The sequence below is a fragment of the Rhagoletis pomonella genome, unplaced genomic scaffold, assembly GCF_013731165.1.
Source record: "Rhagoletis pomonella isolate Grant_MI unplaced genomic scaffold, Rhpom_1.0 Rhpom_scaffold_00004, whole genome shotgun sequence".
Classification (NCBI taxonomy): domain Eukaryota; kingdom Metazoa; phylum Arthropoda; class Insecta; order Diptera; family Tephritidae; genus Rhagoletis; species Rhagoletis pomonella.
Window position 1 is genome coordinate 30,280,723 of NW_023458558.1, and position 21,785 is coordinate 30,302,507.

The window sequence follows — 21,785 nt, forward strand, 5'->3', positions numbered from 1 at the left end:
AGATTTGCAAAAATCGTTATGACCAATTTATGTTCTCCATTAGCCATTATCCACATCTAAGCGACATGCTTTTGTTGCTCGTGGCATATGCATTTAAGTGCTCTTAAGCAAGTGAGTACGTGCATGTGTGCTTGGGTTATCATTGTATACATTGCCCTTGATTCGCTGCAGGCAGGCTAATGGCACAAAAATTGTGCTTTGCCTGTATGGGGTGAGTGAATGTGCTTCTTGTGCAAACTTCTCTCTCCTAAATGTTAAATTTACACTTTCAATTTCAACCTAATTATTTACGTAGTAATAACTATACATATAGCAACAACAAAGGTAAACCTCTTTAATTAAAGGCGACAACTGGTTAACGCCTCAAAAGCGACTGGTTAAAAAGAAAAATAAATAAACAAATAGGCGTAACATAAAGTAAAGTAAAATTAACAGCCGCCAAAATTGTAATGAACACATAGTGATTGTGTTTGTGCATACTGGTATAGAATTTCTAAGATTATTATTCGTAGTATGATACACAACAAAATCTGGGCTCGAATCGTAACAGTCGTGAGAGAGCAACTCGTCACGTGAAAATACATATTTCGGATTATAACGGCCGTGAACGTAGTGCTAGTTTCGTAATTCGGTACACGATACGAGCAGTACGATCACGGCTGGTAGTTTAGGTACTGAAAACGCGTTGAAACTACGTCATAAATAACGTGTTTACAAGCTTTTATTTTAAATGTGTTTGAATTTACATATTCCATTTTATTTTATCAGTTTTGATGAATTTCGCTTTTATCTTCTCAGGTTGGGACCTCTCTTCTGTGGATGATATTGAATGTATTGGTATTTCACATGGCATTGTGGGCGTTATTAGTTTGCCAAATGTATACGAACCGCATTTGGTGATAGTGAAGGAAGCTACACCCGTTGGCGTTCTGCATGCACCCAGTCTTGTGTATAAAATCAAATCGATTTGCATATTAAGCGCTGATGAACCAGATACAGTATTAACTTCCTGCACCCGGCACTCGAGGCAAGTAATTAAGGGACATATTATTCTTACTAAATCAGAAAATAGTTAAAACTTTTCAAAATTTCATATTTTTTTACAGGAGCGCCAACAGCACACCCACACATTCACCCTCGTCGAATGCTTCTACTACAAGCAGCACCGGCAACACCCCTGTCGCCAAGACAAAACTTTTTGAGGGTGCTCAACTAATGAATAAAACTTGGGGTGCTGTCAAAATTGCCGGCAGCACTATTAAGAATACCACCCAGCAAGCCGCCGCGTTGGCTTCCAATCAAATGAAGTCTTCTGTGGGCATACGTGATCCGTTGCGCATTGCGAAGCGCATTACAGAGGAGCTGCATAAGATTTTTGATGAAACGGATAGCTTTTACTTTAGTTTCGACAGCGACATCACCAACAATTTGCAGCGGCAGAGTGGTGCTGGCGACCAAAAGCGGCAATACGATGAGCGTTTCTTTTGGAATATGCATATGATTGCCGATATTTTGAAACTTAAAGTAAGCTTGTTTTTTATTGTTGATGCTTCCGACCGGGCAAGAGTATGATGTTATTTGTAACGAATTTCGGAGATCCCATTTAAATTATGATATGTCTCCAAAACAAAATTGACAAGGAATGCTGGAAATTCGTTCCAAAGTATATAAACTTTCCTAGTTGGCATCCGTTCATTACTGCATTAATAATATGTAATTGCTTGAAATTTTCTTTGTTATAGGACAATACGTGGGTATTGCCGATTATACAAGGATTCGTGCAAGTCGAACCTTGCGTGATAGGTAATGAATGCTTAACATTGGCGCTAGTGTCGCGTCGGTCACGATATCGCGCGGGCACGAGGTAAGTGTTTAGATGTTGGCTTTTACTTGAGTTGAGTGTAATAAAGCTGTAAGATATTTTTCTTTTTTTCCTTTTTTGTTTGCAGATATAAGCGAAGGGGCGTTGATGAACAGGGGGACTGCGCTAATTACGTTGAAACGGAGCAAATATTGTCATTTCGTCATCATCACTTGAGTTTTACGCAAATTCGTGGTTCGGTGCCAGTCTATTGGAGTCAACCCGGCTATAAATATAGGCCACCACCACGCCTGGACAGGGGTAAGCAGCAAGTGTGATTGTTTGAAAATATCAACTCCATTCGTCTATCTCGTTATAGGCGAGCAAGAAACGCAGGAGGCATTCGAACTACATTTTACCAAAGAAATATCGCTATACGATGGTGTTTGTATTGTCAATTTGGTCGAGCAAAGCGGCAAGGAGAAACTTATTGGTGATGCTTACGCAAGACATGTGATAAAATACAATAATGATCGCTTAATATATGTTACTTTCGATTTCCATGATTACTGGTGAGTAGTTGCACATCTAATAAGCCTCGTATTACTCCTGATTTATAATTTTTTTGCTATCAATTGCAGTCGCGGTATGCGTTTTGAAAATGTTTCCGCTCTTGTTGAAGCGCTTGCACCCGAAGCAGGCGCTATGGGTTTTCATTGGCGTGATCAGCGTGGTGTTATATGTAATCAAAAATCAGTATTTCGTGTTAATTGTATGGACTGCTTGGATCGCACAAATGTCGTAGAGACAGCAATAGGCAAGGCTGTGCTGGAATCACAGCTAGTTAAATTGGGTTTATCACCACCATACTCACCCATTCCAGAGCAATTGAAATCGCCGTTCATGATATTGTGGGCAAACAATGGCGATATAATTAGTCGACAGTATGCGGGCACAAATGCGCTGAAGGTTTTAGAAAATATTTTCTGTCCTTGATATTTTATTAAATTTTATTTTCTTGTGTTTACAGGGCGATTATACGCGAACCGGTGAACGGAAGATAAGCGGTATGATGAAAGACGGCATGAATTCAGCAAATCGGTCAGTTAAGTTTTTTGTTTGTTATGCCTTTTAAATTTAAGATTCCCGTAATAAGTTGCTAGTTTACTTTGAAGTTTTTTTTTAGTTTAAGTAATTTACGGGCGGAACTTGGAACTTTTTATTTGTAATTTATGCTGTTTGCCATCTGCCAACTCGAGTACCATAACACTTCCTCTCTCTTCTCTCTCTCTATCTCGAAAAAAAAAATGTGTCGCACTCTGTCACAGTTATGTGGTTTTTTTTGTTTTTTTTTTCATTATGTTATTTTAATTAAATTTCTTATTAACAGTTTGTGCATTTATAACACACTTCTCTACTTTAAACAAAGAAATCGTTACACTAAGCCAATATAAAAAACAACAACTCAGTGCGTAATTTCTAAACAAATATCTTTAAACATTCGCTCTTCGTAGTTTCCTCATACAAAATTTCGCTGATTCCTTCCGGCAATGCATAATTGATTTAATGCAAGGCAAGCTGGTCGAGGCCAATCAATTGAAAGAGGATGAAGTTATGAAGACAATACTACACATTCTCTGCCCGTCTACACCGGCGCCTACACGCGGTTACTATCACGCCGGTGTGCTCGGTCCGGAATTACATTTTCTGGAAAATATCGTAAACGCAAGGTGCGCCGCTCGCGATAAGCCACTAAAGAAGTCGAAAACTCGCTCTTTATTTAACTTTGTTGCTCCTTTTGTTTCCATTGTCTTACTACTATCGTTTGAAAAGGTATTTTTGTTTTGATTTTTATTTGGAGTTTAGTTTACTGCCTTTCCATTTTTATATTTTTTTGTTATAATTTTAAAGCACAAATTCACCCCTTGATTGCATGCGCTTTGTATTCGATTTTTCCTCTTTTTGCGCGCATACACTTTACACACTTACCTTACTCATTTGTAAAATGCTTTTTTTACTTGTGATTGAATTTCAGTTATTATCTCGCGCGTTTTAAAGATTCTTATCGTCAAGCCACCATCGATCTAATGCTCGGAAATCAAGTTTCTGCAGAGTCACTGAACGCGTTGGGCGGACAGGCGGCACCCGATGAAACAGATGCATTGGAAAGTGCCGAACAAGCCAAACTGTTGGTGGAGGATTGTCGGCGCTTGCTGCTAGGTTCAGCACAATATCCAGTGGGCTCATGGGGCCTCATCGATGCCGATCCGACGTGAGTACATATATATTAATAAAATCTTTATACATATTTTTTTATTTTGGTTTGCTAATATTGGAACTCTTACCCCTAGTACGGGTGATCTTAATGAAACGGACGTTGACACGGTTCTGCTGCTCACAGACGATTGCTACATTGTTGCCGAATATGACTCACATTTGGATAAAATTGTACGTTTCGAAAAGGTTCAGTTGCAAAATATTACGCTGATCGAGTTAGGCATGTATCAGCAGACCAAATTGTTTCAAGGCTCAGCGCCAGCGCTGCTCTGCTTGCGCCTGAACTACAGTGTGGAAGGTGTGGACGGCTATTTCCATATGTTTCGTTCGGCCAACATACGCTTCTTCAATAATATGGTTTATGTGATCAAGACACAGGAGGAAGTTATGGGTAAGAATGATAGGCCAGATTAGCAAGACTTACACACACAATTTTATTATATGAAAATACTTGAACTTTCGATTACCTAATTCGGCTCTTTTTACTATTTACAGAATCTCTCATGGCCATCGTTGAGATGTTTCGCATAGCATTAGATAATATCGGCAAAACCGATGTACGCTACATAACCGGCGGCGTATTGCAGCGGCGCAAAAGTAGAAATCCATTGCTTGACGTACCAAAGGCAAGTGTATTACAATATTCCCTTCTAACACACATAACATCATATATTTTAGGGTATGCCGCGAAATCTCTCCGAATCCCAACTCGTGCAATTTAGTTCAAAAGCAATATCTAATGTTGCTGGCCAATTCTCCAAATTGGGACAGTCTCTCAATCCAAATAAAAATAAAAATTCCAATATAAATTCAAACGCACAAAAGCAAACGAATGAATTAGCCAAAATAAATCCACAGGTTATGCGGCAATCACAAACATCAATCGATCAAGCGGTGGAAGCTGAAAAAGCAGTGTTTTCGGTTGGACGAACCCAAAGCAATTCACATAGTAGTACCGATACCGATGAGAATGACAGCAGCATTTATGAACCCGAACTGGATTCGGATGTAGACTTGGCAATCGCCGCAACCAACGCAGCAGCTGGAAAGTCAGGATTCAATGAAAATGACTTCTTGCCTTCCGTTGGTATTGTAATGGGCAACACGCAAGATGGCGAACAACCGTCAGCAGAAAATATGGATTGTTTAATGCAAAAAGATAGCATGGCTAAAAATAGTGAAGATGTTTATACTATTTCAATATCGTCGGTTACCGACCATGTCACAATGCCCTCCGGGCTGCTAGAGAACGCACCACCTGTACGACCGATTACGCCAAATCCGCAAATATGCGTACAAGCCGACGGTGAGGAACAACAGCTCGATGGACCAGCAGAGCGTACCAGGTCGGTATTTTATTGTTGATGAGCATGAATATAACCATTGTTGGTGGCTAGATGGAAGCTTTGAGTTGGTATATGTATATTTGTATAATCATATCTTTGTATTTTTTTTTTTATAAGAACGTTTCTTGCCTTTAGTGTTAAGACAACACATTTATCAGCTAAATTTATTGTTCTAATCGAATCTCGAAGTCTGTTGTAGTTATCCTATGTATAATCTTTTATGTATGGTTATATACATATGTGTATTCATTGATTGCTCAATTTGCAAGGGGAATATGATATCGTTTAGTACTACTCTTGGTTTTATTTAGATAAAAAAAAGTTACCTAATTTAGATATATCCTAAAATAATTTAGGCTTTGGCATGAATTATATGTACACCATGGCTTTACTCATTAAGTAAAACAATTGCGATTTGTGCCTTATGAACCATTGTAGCAATTACATAAATATTTTGCAAACAATCTTTGCTCATTAAAGATGTTATAAAAGACAAACATTAAAGATATCAAATGAAATAAAGATTACAACCTGCAATATTCATTTGATTTCATACAAACAGTGAAGCAGCCATAGAACTCAACCTGCCACTAGGTAGTGCACCAAGTGATACTATTAAATTGAAACAATTGGCGAGTCCCTTATCGCGGACAATGGTGGTGAGTCCTTTATCGAAATTGGCAAAAGGTATGCAAAATATTGGCTTAAATCTCGATCCACGTAAGATAGCAACGAAGGTTTGTAGTGTCGCTATATTATTGATGAACTGAACATTTTTAATACTCGTATCGTTTCTTTGCAGACAGGCGTACTATCCCCGACAAACGCATCAGCAGATAACACACCGCCATCGGAAAGGCAAAGTAATCGTGCGCAGCTTGAAGAACTTTGGGCAGAGCACCAATGCAAGACCAGGCTGATTGCTTTGTAAAGAGCATCGCGAATAAAAAGGGATTTATTTTAAGTTGTTTAAGAAAACCATAAAGAGAAAGAAGAAAAAGGGAAATATTTTTATTAAAAAGAACATCGTGTAAAGTACTAACACAAAACACGTCCTACTCAAATCAAGCAAAACTCCTCCTAATAACATTTAACACAGAATAGGTTTTGAAATGGACCAATTATGCGATATGATTTTATGTTATTTGGCCAGCGTGTTTGCAAGAAATATTATTGTTTGAGGAATTTTATAGTAGTCAAGCATATTTATATAGATTTTTATGCATATATATAAACTATGCATGACATTTCTTTATGTTTCCATAATAGCCGTAGTAGCCAAACTAAATGTTTGCAAAAAAAAGTAGAGAACTATCCGCAAACGAATTGGGTATAACCAGAATAACCCGCGTTTAGTTTTTCTACTGCTACATTTTGCCACACATATTATAAAAGCCATTAATTCGGTTGTCTTTAATGATTTAATTATTATTTAAAATTGGTACTCTGGTTTTCATGGCCTCATATGCAAATAAATATTTATGTGATTGCGCACTTGTTGCGTTCGTTTCGTAGTAAGCGTTGTCGCGTTAAACATAATTACTTAATGATAAAGCACTTTTTTAATTTGTAAATATAATTTTGATTTGTCATTGCCCATATTTTACTTAGAAAATTCCACCGCGAAAAAGCAAAACTAACCACTCATATACTACCGCTGTAAAACTATCGAGGGCACTATCGATAGTATCGATGGTTTGTGACTATCGAAAACATCAATGGTTTTGTAAGCAGTATCGATAGTTTTTATTCATACATGCATTATGCAGTAACATACATATTTCAGACCGCAGATGCTGCTTGAATCCAAAAATCGTTGATAAACTTTTGTTCCTTAACAAAAATGTCGACATACTTATTTTAGCAATTCTGATCTCATTTTCAATAAAAATTGTTATGTTTAATTTTTGGACTTTTTTAATCAAAACTATCGATAGTGTCGACATTTTCGATAGTATCGATACTTTTCCAGCTTATTAATGTTAAAAAAAAAAATCGTAAAATTTCAAAAATTACAAAATAGTTGCAACAGATATATACGGCATGCTGCCGCTAACGTCAATTGCCTCTTATATTAAGTTATTAAAAAAATAAAACAATTATAATTTTTTCGAGTGACTAAAAAAACTAGTAATTTCGGTACTTTTTCGTCTAAATAAACGTTTTACGGCTAACATTGTACGAATACTTGATTTATTTTTTATTCTACTTGTTTCTGTCGAACTCCATTGATTGAAATAAATGTAAGAAGAATGTTTTAGCGTTTTTTTTTTGTGCCGAAATATTTTGTATTTCTGCTCATAGATATGCATGCTTGTATAGTGCGTTTACATTTGTTAATAAATCTATTCTTTTGTAATTAAATTACATAAAATTTTAAATGGGTACATAGTTAGTTTTTCTTTTTTAGTTATGTGTTCTCTGCAACTTACAGTATTTTAAAAATTTGGCGATATTTTAGTAAAATGTATGTTGAGTAAATAAATTTGCAATAAAGAATTCTGATTAATAAAAATATTTTTTAATTTTTATTTATTTGTTAAGTTTTTTTTATTTTTTTTTTACTTAACATAAGGTAATATTATTTTTAATTTTTTAATTGATTACTCAATCTACAAGTAAATTGTCATTCCCTTGAATCAGTTTCATCATACATATTTTATCTATTCTCGAATAGAAATTAGAAGTTCTACTTTCCCATATGAATACCCAAAAAGGATTTCCCTCTCAATTTGACAGCGAATTTCATAGAAAAATTTGTGATATGTAATTGCTAAGCGTGAGGGCATTTTAACTTTTTTGGGGATTCAAAGAAATGGCAAATCGCCTTAAAAATTAACAACAGTCGATAAAATCAATTTGTTTTTCAAAAACGCTTTAACATTAAAAATATGTACATACGTACATATGTAATGATAATCAGCCTCATTGCCTAAGTCGAAAATTAGGCTAAATTGTACGACACGACAACATTGGCATTGTCTACTGTCGTGCTGAAATAAGTAAACGACGAAAATCGCCGAAAATTATGCAGTGCTGCCAAGTTTTTCCATTTTAATACACTAGTCGAGTCGAAATTTTACGCAATAACATGCAATTTTCGACTTGCGTTCGACACGACTCTCGAAATGAGGCTGAATACATCGCTTACGATAATATCGTAATGAGGGGTCGATATATAAAATATTTAAGAAGCATTATTAGTCCACTAATTACTTACATATATACATATATGCATGGAAGTGTATGTAGATGAACGTAGTTTTTAGCTGTGTAGTTTACGTTTTGAGCTGAGCAATTATGAAACAGAGACACTGTGCTTATGATATTTACATATAATAAAATAAAAATTACACAAAAACAATTAATAGATTACTTTCATAAAATAGCCAACTGCAATAACTGTACACTCCTCGCAGCGAAGACTTGCACATACTTACATACAGACACTAACTAAACAAAAACAATTATTATAACCAAAACGACACAAAATTATATTTGCTGATATTTACACCAACAAACAAAAAAAAAACGAAAACACTAAAAAGATTGCTGATATTTTATTTGTATACATATACATTTATACGAATAGACATTCACGTTTTTTTGTAGGGATAAACAAAATTATGCAAATTAATCAACGAATATTATACAAAAAATGATAAAAGCTCAATAGCAATTTACTTGCCAATAACTCGTAAAATGTTCGAAAAAAGTAAACGTTGAATAATTAGCACCTATATACATACATACTACATAATCCACCGGTTAATGTGAACACATTGAAAATTAAAATAAAGTTGAAGACGAATTAAAATATTTCATTAGAGGAGCAGAGACGAAGTCAGCTTGAAAGTTGAATTTTCCAAATTTCTTCTATTAAGGAAGAGAGTAAGTTTCCGAAGGTTACTCCGCGAATTTCAGGGTTCTTCACCGTCGGTATTGGTTCGTCGTTGATGTGAATACCCAGTTGTAGGCTGAGGTCTTCAGTCCAGGTGGTAAAAAGGGTTGGCTGGGTACTCGTAGCCCTGCTCTCGCACAGGGGTGGCGTTAAGTGCTAATAATACTCTCCTTTGCTTGCTGGCTTCCCTAGCTCCCCGATTTCCACACGCCGAGAATGATGGGATGTTGAGAACCTTGGTGAGGTATGGATATTCCGTCGGAGGGTTTCGAGACTTTCGCCTTCCCTGGACTTCATCGCTGGTAAAAGCTAGTGGCGCTCTTGGTTTTCACAATTTGTAAAGCCTTCTGGTCACTGTTGTTGTTGTAACAGCATACAAACTCCCCAAAGACTTTTTGGGGAGTGTTGCTGGAGTGACAGTCCTTGGCCAGATATAAATCTGGGTCGTTCCGGTTACGTAGACCCGACTGTCGTGGGTCACTCGACGTTTGCGATTGTCCACCGTAGGAAGCAGAGTGAATTGTCGGCTGAAGTAGCTCGCGTATCGTTCCGGGTTCGACGAGGCACGATTACCGAATGAAATTTCCATTCTGTCATCGTGCTTCGTCGGGTTGGACAGTGGCCTTACGATTGAAAGAAATCTTGCTCACACCAGAGGCGAAGTTGCAGGTGTTCAGGTTCTCTTCCCCCTTTTTCCGCTTATATTAATTTACCATTTGCCGAACCTCACCATTGGGATACCTAATATGTGGATTCACGCCATCAGACTGGCAAAGGTGGTTACGGTTATTCGCTAAATCTATCGCTTCGGCTGGGAAATTCGGGAGCGTTTCAGCAATGTATCCAGCAGGAATGAAGCAAGCTGTTGCGTCAGTGACAACTTTGTAGAATTGGCGTTTGCCGGCATAATGTGGATAGGGCGGCGAAGGTGCTCTTAGTAACTTATGCGAAGCCGTTCCAATCGGCTCTGTTAAAGTTGATATAGGTGCGGTGTTCGCCGGAAGCAAAGTTGGCGAGTGGGATGAGCGGTGCTGCCTACGTTGATGGCAATATACTAAGGAATTCGCCGGCTGGCTCTAAATAATGCAGGCCCTGTGTGGTCGCCGGGAACAAGTATGACGCAGTGGACGTAGAATCAGACATGCCACAAGACAACATACCGGACAGCCACGGAATGCCTTCTCATGCCGTCTCAACATCACATCCAGAGTAAGACCCAAATGCTCCGAATTATGACGGCGAATATGCTGTAAGGAGCATTGGGTTACGACAGGAGGAGAAGAAGATTCCTTGGAGCAACTCCTAATTATTCGGCTGTAGTGAGGCCCTCTGAAGTCAGCAGTGCCTATAGGAAGTTACATACTTACTATATGAATTAGCATCCTTAAAACCTTGTTGTGCACTGGACTTGGAAGAACCTCTATTGATAAATTCCAAATTTCCTTGTACGAGACACCCTTTCTTTTGATGACATTTAAATGACTCTTATTTGAAAGCATGCCGCTGGTATGTCCGAACCCTTAATGCGGAAGTCGTCTTGGCTGATGTTCTCAAGAATTCCAGGGAGACCCGTCACCGAGTACAATCGTTCACCCCGGCGAACGAATTTATCGAGATTCTTCAACATATCGTTTATGTGCACCTACGCCCCGACTTAAGATAACGACGTTGCGTTTAAAGACCTCATCCATAGGGAATGGAGAAGGGGCTATATTTCTATACACCGACGGATCCAAGATGGATGTACTCTGAGAAACTCTACGATTACTAAATCTAGGCTAATGAATGACACTGAAACCAGTAGAGAAAATGCAAGCGAGTCTCAACAATCGCTCTGTTCGAAAGAAAGATTATGTGTAGTCGCGCGCCAGAGGATACAAAAGTATCTAATATGGTACCCACTTGCGGTAGCAGAAAAAGAGTAAGGCCTCATCTGCGATAGAAAGACCAGTTCGAGAAGGACTTGGCTTTATTCGGAATTTTCTGGTGCAATCGGATGACACAGGTCAAGGCCGGATACAGTTGCAATCCAGAAGAAATTACACATCGACGGCTGAGTTGGCTGAAGAACACCCTACTTCAAAATTTAGCTGAAGAACGCCCTTTGTCGGCAAATGGTTCAAAAACGCCATATCTCAGCTGCCGATATATGGAATTTACATTGAAGTAGGACGTTCTTGAACCATTTTCTGAGTTAGGGCGTTCTTCAACAAAATTCTGAAATAGATCATTCTTCAACAATCTTCTCGATATGGCGTTTTCGAACCGGCTGCCGAGATATTTAGGTCGATCTTCCACTCAGCCGTCGAAATTTTTGCTTTTTCTCTCTTTTTGAGAAGATTGTAGCTTCCAGCTTCTTTTTCTATACAACGATACATCTTATTAGCACTTAAAAAGTAATTTATTTCGTATCACTCTCATACACAGGAAGAAAACACAACAAAAAAGTTGAGGTGACCAAATGTTACAAGCTCATAAATCCATCATAAATGCAAATATTGCCACAAGCAGCTGCTCCGCTTTGACCGCAATGCTGTTGACGCAACACTGGGCCACAATTTTCAGTTCATATAGCAATCAGCCAAACAATAGCAACAACAACAAAAACAATAAGTGTCAGTGTCAAATGTTACGACTGTTGATTGCTTGTTTACATAAACGATAAAAAATGCAACCACTCACACACACAGGTGCACAATAAAGTCACACATGCATACAAAAATATTTGACTCTGTATGAATATTGTGGGTGGTTGTGTGTGTGTGTGTGTGTGTGTGTGTGTGTGTATGTGTGTGTGTGTGTGTGTGTGTGTATGTGTGTGTGTGTGTGTCTGTTGCAGGACATATGGACCATTCACCATTAACTGGCGAAGATACACAAATCAAAAATCCATTAGCCAACACTGGCGGAAACAATGCCAACTCTGGTGCGTTTGAGTGGCTGCTAATGTATGCGTTTATGTGTGTGTGCGTTCATGTATCGTGGTATGTGCAAAAGCTATTGGCCATCTATTGTCCTGGTGAGTTTTTTTTTTCGAACTGTACCATAGTTTATTGAACATTGGGTGGCACCATGGATGAGAGTTGGGAGGAAGTGTGGCACGCTGTTGATAACAAAACAGTTGCATACACGTGGCCACTTGTGGGTAGCGGTGAGGGTGTACGTGGAGCACAGTTATCGCAGGCTAATGTCCTGTCAATTTTGCTGCCATTGCAGCCACTTTTGTTGCCATCAAATAATTGTTTTGCCATCAACCGATGATCAATCTTCATGCTGACTTACACACTGACATAGGCGGCCGCTAATTTAGTATAAATCGTAGAAATATTTGCTGAGATTTCTAAAATTGAATGTGGAGGAATCGATTAGTAGAAAGTGTCAGTGGTAAGACAATCAGCTGCAATAACAGATAAGTACATAAGTATATAACCAATTATTTAGGTAAGTGTGGATGTATGTAGATGTCGAGCAGATGGTAGATATTTAGGAAAATCCTATATTTTTAACCGACTTTTAACCAAAAAAGAAGGAGGTTATCAGTTCGTCGGATAATTTATATTTTTAATGTATGTTACCGCATAATTTTGGGACTCAGAGGTGGTCCCATATTAATCTGGTTTAGATCAGATCATTGGATCATGAAATATATATATATATAAATTACTTGTTAACTAATTAGTTGATTAAATTTTACAGTATGCCGTAGGCATATAACAGCCATTCAGAATATCAGAGTATTTAAACCACTCAGTGGACTGAGTGGTATACCTGTTGCCAACATCCTAAATGACGAAAACAGGGTCAGACCAAGAGAATGTTTTTCAGTTCACTCTAAGCAAACTTGTGTACATATGTAGTTCTGCTGTCAGGACTAGGTAGCAGCCAGGTTGAGGTGAAATCTGGGAATGTGCCTCCAAGCACACAGGCACGTGTAAATGTAAAACATTCAATCTTCACTAGGGAGAAGGTCATCTGGTCTGTTTTGACGTCCACGCTTTATAAATTACCACCTTCGGATGACATCTGTCCCATACAACTGCAGCAAACATTTTAGTTCAGCATGGCTATATGCAATAATAAAGGGAGTATTAGTTCTTAATCATGTCCACAAGAGTTTGAGCGAATCGAGAGTGGTGTTCATTCTCAAAGCAGGAAAGGTGCCCCTCACTAATCCAAAAGGTTTCAGGACCGTCACACTGTAAGGATTATACGTTAGTAGTCTTCCCAGATATCGAATGCACGTCGAAGCAACGTCATGCCTAACGCGATAGCGGCAGCACTGATGGGTCTGAGCATTAACTTGCGCTTGGCTGCGATCGCAAACCAAATGCTGCAATTCAAAGTACTTCGGAAAGGGGGAGTCCTATCCCCTCTGTTATGGGTCCCAGCGGTAAACACACTGCTGTGCTGCATGGAAGGGATGGTTGCATGGTTAGGGTGTATCGGAAGATGTTGCACTATCAGTGAGCGTTGACACAGACACTATTTGTCATTCAGGCCGATTCAGAACAGAAACTCCCTGGGAGATTTATCTCTTTTCCGTTTCTTCCTATCATGAATAAAAATTCCGTTATATAGGAAGTTGAGCTTTTTCGAAGTTCGAATTTTCTCCCCCGAAATTTTCGGGGAAAATGCTACTCCCTGGGAGTTAATTATTGTGGTATTTCTTTCTCGGAATTGGGCTGATTATGTAGGTAAAATTGAAGGAAGTAGAGAGTTGGACTAGAAATAGCGGTTCAGGTGTAAACCCAGCCAACACCGAACTTGTACTATTCATAATAAGCAATAGACTTCCGGTCTGTTTAACCTAATTTCGGTCTAAGCCGGAAGTCGGCAACACAACCAAAAGATACAGCATTCTTACTTGGTAAATCATGTTTTTTTCGTTTTCCAATAAAAACATTTTCATTCATTTTAGAAGTCCAGAAGGAGTTGAAGTCTGAAGGTCCTTTAGAGGTTTAAAAAGTTTAATATTTGTAGCCTCAGAAACCGAATCTGTAGTAAAAAATGTATGTTTTATTAAAAAAAATGGATCTCCGGCTAGTTTAACCCACTTCCGGTCGAAACTAAAAGTCGGTAATACCAATAGTGGTGCACTCTGCACTGTACCTACTGGATCAAAAAATAGGGTTCTCAACATCCTACTCACAGATATTATGGGAAGTCAATATGCTACCAATGCATCCCTAAGACTACAGGAGTTTAGAAGCCGTTGGCATCCTTAAATTAGCTGTTGTCTTTACTACTTTAATCTACACATTTATACTCAGATAGCCAGGTGACCCTTAGACCCTTAGGCACAGTGGCATACCAGGAAAGGATAAGACAGACGAGCTTACATAAACCAGCTTAGAAGACAGACGAATAGTTATCTTCTCAGCAACTTTCAGTAAGGTTAAGGAGTTGGGGTTTTGGATCCATGTGGTATTATAATGGACCCCTATAATGCACCATGAAATCGCTTCTCATAAAAACCATTTGCTTACAACCCTATCCCCAGGCTAAAGACAAAACTCGGAGACCCAAATTAGTTATTGGTCTAATATTTGGCATCAAAAACGTCGCCTTGTTTTAAGAACAAATTTTGTCATCTTTGTATAGTAATTATTTACGAGACATACCATGTTTGGTCATTCCGGGCGATTATTTTCGGATGGAAATTATTTACGTTATATGGGACTTTTATTTTTCCGGTCTCTCGGGACGTTTATTCCAAGACAAAAACGTGGGAGACGTTTTCTCTTAATAGAATTGGTACATATACAGACGAACAAACGATCAGATTTGATGACATGAACAATCTTGGCGTTAAATTTCCGAACTCAATTAAGAAGTTTAATTTCAATGAAATTCCCATATAATTTTTAAGAGACGACGTACAACCATTTCGTCTTGAAATAAACGTCTCGAGAGACGAACAAACATAAAAGTTTTTAGTCTAACGAATTTCATCTCAGGAGACGAAAGCAACTTTTCCATTATTCAGTAATAATTATACAGCAATGTTTAATTTAATTTCTTATAATCGTTAAGAGCGTGTCGGACGTGGCCATGCCATACATTTCGAAAAGGATATAAAATTGAGAAATTTCAGAAAGCAGTTGCATTATCAGTCACATCTTGCATGTGAAGTGTCATTCGAGAAAGGTTTTTTGTTTCCGAAAGCCGACATTTCTGTTAACACTTTTTGGCTGTTCAAGCAGCGAATGAATTTCTGGCAATCTTACTGCATACTAAAATGCAACCTTGAGCCGCTTTGCCGGTTGTTCGTAAATTCTCTTCGTAATAATAAACATAATTTGTACTTTGAAGACAAATTTATTATTCATAAGTAAACAATTAAATTCCGAAAAATATTTAATTAGCATCATTTCCGATATTTTATTGAAAATTATGCGTTGCTATTTCTCACAAGCGCCACACGGCTACACTCGATTAGCTAGACAGCACTTGCAGCAGAAATAAAAATTGCTAGTGCAGCACGAGCAAGTTGAAATATATTTTCGAAATCCGTTTTCGCTCTTTCATTTGTAGTCACATCTTGCAACTTTTATTTCTGAAATTGATTTCCGAAATGTAACAGAAAAGTCTTTCTGGCTGTTCACACATTGAAATAAATTTTCTCTTTCTCAATTTAGTAGCGAATTGCATAGAAAATTTGGAAAAAGTGCCACGTCTGAAACGCTCTTTATGGTTTCTGGCAAAAATCATTGCACGACTATTCTCTTAACTATTGCCCCTAAACTCTGGCGCAAAATACAAGTATAAGCATTATTTCAGCGTTTACATGATTTATGAGGTTAATATCAAGTTTTTGCGGCATAATTTTAGGCGTAATAGTTAAGACAATAGTCATGCGAAGAGTTTTGCCATTAGCTTGGCAAATTTAGTTAATTTTAACAAAAACATACCAAAATCAATCAATGCTCAAAATGGTCATTGTAGTTAAATTAACTTATCTTACTTCGATTTCCGTATGCCAACAATGCTACATACAGCCCTAAAAGTCAAAAGGATACACTTAAATATTCACCTGTGTAGAAAGCCTAAAAGCCGACTACGTTTTATAGCTTTTGCGATGTCCAATCTGATAGGCATTGGCAATGATGCTCCATTTTTATGGCTCGTTTCGACTGATTGGTTGCTGTTGCTTGCAAATTCACTTCCGCATCAACACTAATACCAAAGCTGATGCCATTTGATTCTCTTGTCTGTCCCGCTTCCTCATCACTGCCTGTTAATCCTCATGGTTGCTTTGCTTTAATAATCGTGCATGTAAAGGCACTTCCTCTCCAAAACCTCCTTATGCCGTCGCCTCCGTTTCCGCCAACCATTTAAGTGTGTCTGTGCTAAGACTTGGAAATTGTCTTTTGAATGTTTCAATTACACGCCTTCTTAAGCACAGCATATCCCTTTTTACAAATTGCACAGAAACATGTATGTATATGTAAATGTATGTACATTAGGGTAGTCTAAAAAAAAGTAAAAGCGGAATTTTAATGCTCTCACCGCCCAGGGATTGTTCTATGCCGAAAAATTATACCCATATTTTTGATTTTGAAATCTAAAAATATTTAGAAGACGCTAAAAAATGTCCATGCATTTTCTATAAGAAAAAAACATCTTTTCGTAGAAATGGTATAGAATTCTTAAAAATCAATTTTTTTCGATCGGAAAACTCTGTTTCTCTGCACGAGATTCCCAATAATAATACTCAGTTATTTATTTAACAATATTTAATACTTACGATTTTTATTGGTCTCCAAGTGCATTTTTGGGGGTTTTGGGCGGACCTATGAATTATAGTTACTATGAAAAAATGGTTAAATAAACAATTGGGTATTATTATTGGGAATTTCGTGCAGAGAAAAAGATAAAAAATATTGTTTTTAAGAATTCTATACCATTTCTACTAAAAGTAGGTTTTTCCCATATAAAATACATGGACAACTTTGCGTTTTGCGTTTTGAGCGACCTCTAAATATTTTATACAACAATCCCAGTGGGTGAGAGCATAAAAAATTCCGACTTTGCTTTTTTACATACATTTTGGACAACCTTACTTATGTATATATGCACACATGTATTAGCAATCACTGCCGCCTCGGTAGCCAACCAACCAGTAAACGAAACAAGCTACAACAAAAACAACCTAGATACTACTACTACTATCACTAACTATTTCTGTCTTACATTACTACTATAAGCAATTACAATGCATACACATGGATACAAAAATCCATAAGCGGTCTCCTTATGAACCAGCATAGCGAACGAGCGTTTTCTTCCTTGTTGTTGTATTTATTTGCCCGGCCCTTGCCAGCCAGCTAGTCAGCCAGCCAGCCATTACAGCTGGATAATCGTACAAATTGCCAACATAAAAGCTGCATAATTTACTGCCACTTCCTCGAAGGGTCGTCGATGCAATGTCACATAGCTGTACACACATACATATGTACATATTTGGTTGGGCGGTCAGTTTGTAGCCTTATTTCTTTGCTAACTCGACTGTCTACTCAAGTCGTATTTTCTCTTTTCTTCGCTTGTTTGGCGTCCCCTTGCATACTTTACTTTTGCCTTGCTCTCACTCAGTCTATTCCTTTATATTTTAAGCACTTTTGCTAAACACTTTCGACTTAAACCATTAATTTCCGAAACACTTTGGCACTGGCTTCGTTTTGGGAACTGTGCGCCGCTGGAGCTAAATACATAGATACTTGTGCATAAGAACTTATGTTGGCAAAGGAGCAGAGCTTGCAGTGCAGCACAATTTAACTAGCAGATAACAAAAATCATGGTGTCGAGTTAATTTTATTGCTAAAGTCGAGTTAAGTGGCATAAGGACATGTGCACTTACATACATTATTTTACAGATATGTCTATGTATATACATCCATATGTACATACGAACTTACATATTGCTAGTCTCATACATTGGTTGAGCATTGCGCTACTTCGTTAGGTTGGGGCCATTGTGCTTTTGCTCCTTAGTAGTTATTTCAGCTCACTTCCTGCAGATAAAAATCGAATTTGTTTTATTGATTATAAGCCACTAAACTTTATTGGTATATTTGAGCAAGTTTATCCTTTTAATAGCTTCTCTTTATTATCGATTTTGGTTTACATCTATTCGAACTCAATCCAAGAGCAATGAAATAGTTGTCAAAGGCTTGCCTTTAAACCTTTAATTTTTGGAGAATATTTTATAATTCTGGTTATCATTTCTCTATTTTACGTACTTGGAAATTTTTACTACTTATTTACTGGCGAGGCACAATGGGAGTACAGCGGCCAAAAGTAGTAGAAACGGATTAGCGAAATCTGAAAAAGTTATTACACGCAGATTAATAGAAAAATGTCCAACTAACCCAAACCAAAAAGAATGTTTGATAAAAATGCGAGTTTGCAGTCATTGGACGAGCTCAAAATAGATACAATGCAAAAAAAAAAATCAATAAATATGTAAGACAAAATTTCTATTTCGTCGCACGTAATTTAATTTGATTTTTCCAACTTGCGCCAATCTGATTGATTACCAGTTTTCTAATATATTCGAGTGTTTACTTTAAAAAGGGATATTTTTAAAAGGCCTAGGAAGCAAGCTAAATTATACTTAGGACGCATAAACATAAAATATGCAGATCCTATCTGAAATAGTTCCAGCTGCGAGGAACTGCGAGTTTCAGCTTCTTTCTATTCTTTTTTTTTGGACACATCTTTCAAATTTATTGAGTTTTTATTATGGAGCTGAACGAAAGGCTTACTGATACATTCGCATTAGGGTGCCCGTCGAAAATGTTTTTTTTTTTTTCTGAAATGGCAAAACCCTACTATTGTCAGACTTGGCTTTTTGAAATTTTTTTATCGGGTAAAATTAAAACAAACACATATTTCTCTTAATTTTTTAAATTTTGACTATCGATAATTTCCACAATTTCAAAATATGTACTACTATCTAAAATAAGATCTATTTTTGATCGACCTCACAAAAAGCAGGAAGGTTATCAATTCGTCGGAACAATTTTTTTTTATGTATGTTACCGTATAACTTTGGCCCACGTTAACCTTAATTTTTTTTAAGGAAAGGTGTTACCTCACAGGTGGTCCCATACTAATTTGGTTAAAATCCGATCATTCGATCATGAAGAAATTAATGATAATCTTAAATTTTTATATGAGAATTGAAGTCGGTTTTGTTTTTCGCGTAAATATTACTGGTTTCTTATTATTTACAAAAAAAACACTTTTTTTGAATACTTCTATATAAAAAATTTGTGAAACTAAACGCTCTACAAAATTTGTATTCAACCATTTTTTACGAAAAATGCAGGATAAGCTTGCAAATTGCATAAAAACCCAAAAAACATAAAATCCAAGATGGCGGAATGTTACCATATGAAATTTAGGGGCAAGACTGTGGATCCATGATCTGCGCTACTGCAATATTTTCGAGAAAAATTCTAATTTTACTGGGCTTGTTTTATGTCTTTCTCATGTACATAAATTGTTCGTTTAATACTTATGTATACATGTACATACATATGTATATATGTGCTTCAAGATTTCTCTAAATATTCAATAATCTTAGCTTGTAAAACTCCTATTTGCTATTAAATAACAAATCCTCGCCACCAGACTTTCACACATCACGCGCCCAGTATCTATCTAATACCTGTGAAAACATGAATTATTATCCAACCAAATCCGCTGATAATCCCAAACACATTTTCAACGCCAATAAAGCATTCGTACCAGCGCAACTACTTGGCACTAATAAGGCAATTTATCACAATAATTACCAGCAATTAATCACTAAATGCTGCACTATACCAGGCGTGCATCTGCATCAGCATCAGCAGTAACATCGACAGCACCACAGACACCACGCGGTCTAACGCGACTACGGTTTGACATTTCTCGAAGACAAATGCCATACACGCCTCGAACTAGGTTGTTTACAAGTAAGTAGCTATGCACCAAATATAATTTTTAAAAATATTATTAATGTGGCTAATAAATCAAAAGACCCTCAATATTACATATTGTAAATTAGAGAAAAAAAAAAAAAAAAAAACGATTTAAAGAAATGTCACAACGCTTTAAAATGGTTCGTATTTGAGGTGCGTCCAACAGCGCCCGCCTTGCGCTCAAATTAAAACAAAAAATCCATCATCGCAAATGTCAAACGCAAAACGCTGCCAAATCCTTTCACTCATCGGCGGCATAGAGGGCGCATTAAATTAAATTTCTTTGAAAACAACCAATGTGACCGAGCCGAGCCGGCAGCAATCAACACCCCTAAATAGGCTGAGCGAGATCTCTAGATTGACTAGGCAACGCAGTGACCCATAAAAGGGTATCTGCCACTGCACTCGATACCACATAAATACAAACATATGTATGTACACTAGCCAGAATATGTATCCGTACAGTGTTTTTTTTTTAATATTTGCATGGTTTTTCGTAACAACTTTTTTTCGTTAATTTTTAATAGAACTATATTTTAAAATACAAATTAAATACAGTGACATATAAATTGATGATTAAAAATTTTTTAAAAATTTAGGAAAATTCGACAAGTTTTCTCCAAAATTTTTAACTTGTAAACAAGAATTTTTAGAATTCTTTCGAGTATGCAGTTTTGTAGCTCACTCAATTTCAGTTTTGCTGCTTGTTGAGTGCAAGTTTTAAGTGACTATAATCTACCGTTGATTTTTGAGATTTTTGTTTTACTGATGCTCTTCGGTATTTTTTCCCATACAAAAAAAACTATCACGCTTCCGTTATATGGAGAATATGAACACCATCATCAGCAAAAAAATAAATCTCAGAAATCTAAAAAAATTTGTTTAAAAATTTAATATTTTGGAAAAAAATTGTCGAATTTTTTTAAATTTTGTAAAAACTTTTAATCATTAATTTATATGCCATATATATTTCCATTAAAAATTAACGAAAAAAAATGATGACGAAAAACATTGCAAATATTAAAAAAAAAACACTGTACGGAAACATATTCTGGCTAGTGTATATACAGGTACATACATACACAAACGTACAGAATATTGAAATCCTTTCGCAGCATCAACATTGATGACACTTTCACGCACTCACACCAGGCCGCGCTGTTGCTACCGCACTATGCAACATGCCGCAACATCACACACCAACAACACTAGCAGCCTCAGCAGCATGCAACGTTAGAAGTCAATTTATTCCGTTTTTTAAAAAGAAACGCGTTTTCTCAATTCCCCTTTTATCCGCTATCTTCGTCCGATATCCTCGACTTCTTGCTGCTGCTGTTTGAGGTAGGAAATTTTAATTTGTAATTTGACACCAAATTGGGTGGAATTTTAGTCACGCTGCCGTGTGAACGCCGTATTAGTTGCACGAAGAAGCGTGACTTTGCGGTTGTATGCAACTGTATGTATGTGTGTGTGTGTGTGTGTGTGTGTTTGAC

At 37.1% G+C, this 21,785-nt stretch overlaps 1 protein-coding gene and 1 long non-coding RNA gene across 7 annotated transcripts in view; both read left to right on the forward strand.

Annotated features, from left to right (window-relative positions):
- Positions 1-798: 798 nt before the first annotated feature.
- On the forward strand, positions 799-20,140 carry LOC118737432 (phosphatidylinositide phosphatase SAC2; the record flags this gene model as incomplete). 6 transcript variants are annotated; one of them, XM_036467913.1, is given in 14 exon segments in its annotated part: positions 799-1,027; positions 1,107-1,524; positions 1,743-1,864; positions 1,950-2,122; positions 2,181-2,373; positions 2,443-2,770; positions 2,832-2,902; positions 3,316-3,531; positions 3,837-4,073; positions 4,153-4,469; positions 4,574-4,704; positions 4,757-5,424; positions 5,987-6,161; positions 6,227-7,365. In XM_036467913.1, coding segments are annotated over 14 exon segments (3,407 nt in total), but the record flags the coding sequence as incomplete, so codon positions are not given.
- Positions 20,141-20,158: 18 nt separating this feature from the next.
- The window catches only part of LOC118737438, a 481,479-nt gene continuing 479,852 nt past the window's right edge, over positions 20,159-21,785 (forward strand). The window contains exon 1 of the long non-coding RNA XR_004992814.1: positions 20,159-20,286. This is a non-coding gene — a long non-coding RNA (uncharacterized LOC118737438). The remainder of the gene's footprint in view (positions 20,287-21,785) is intronic.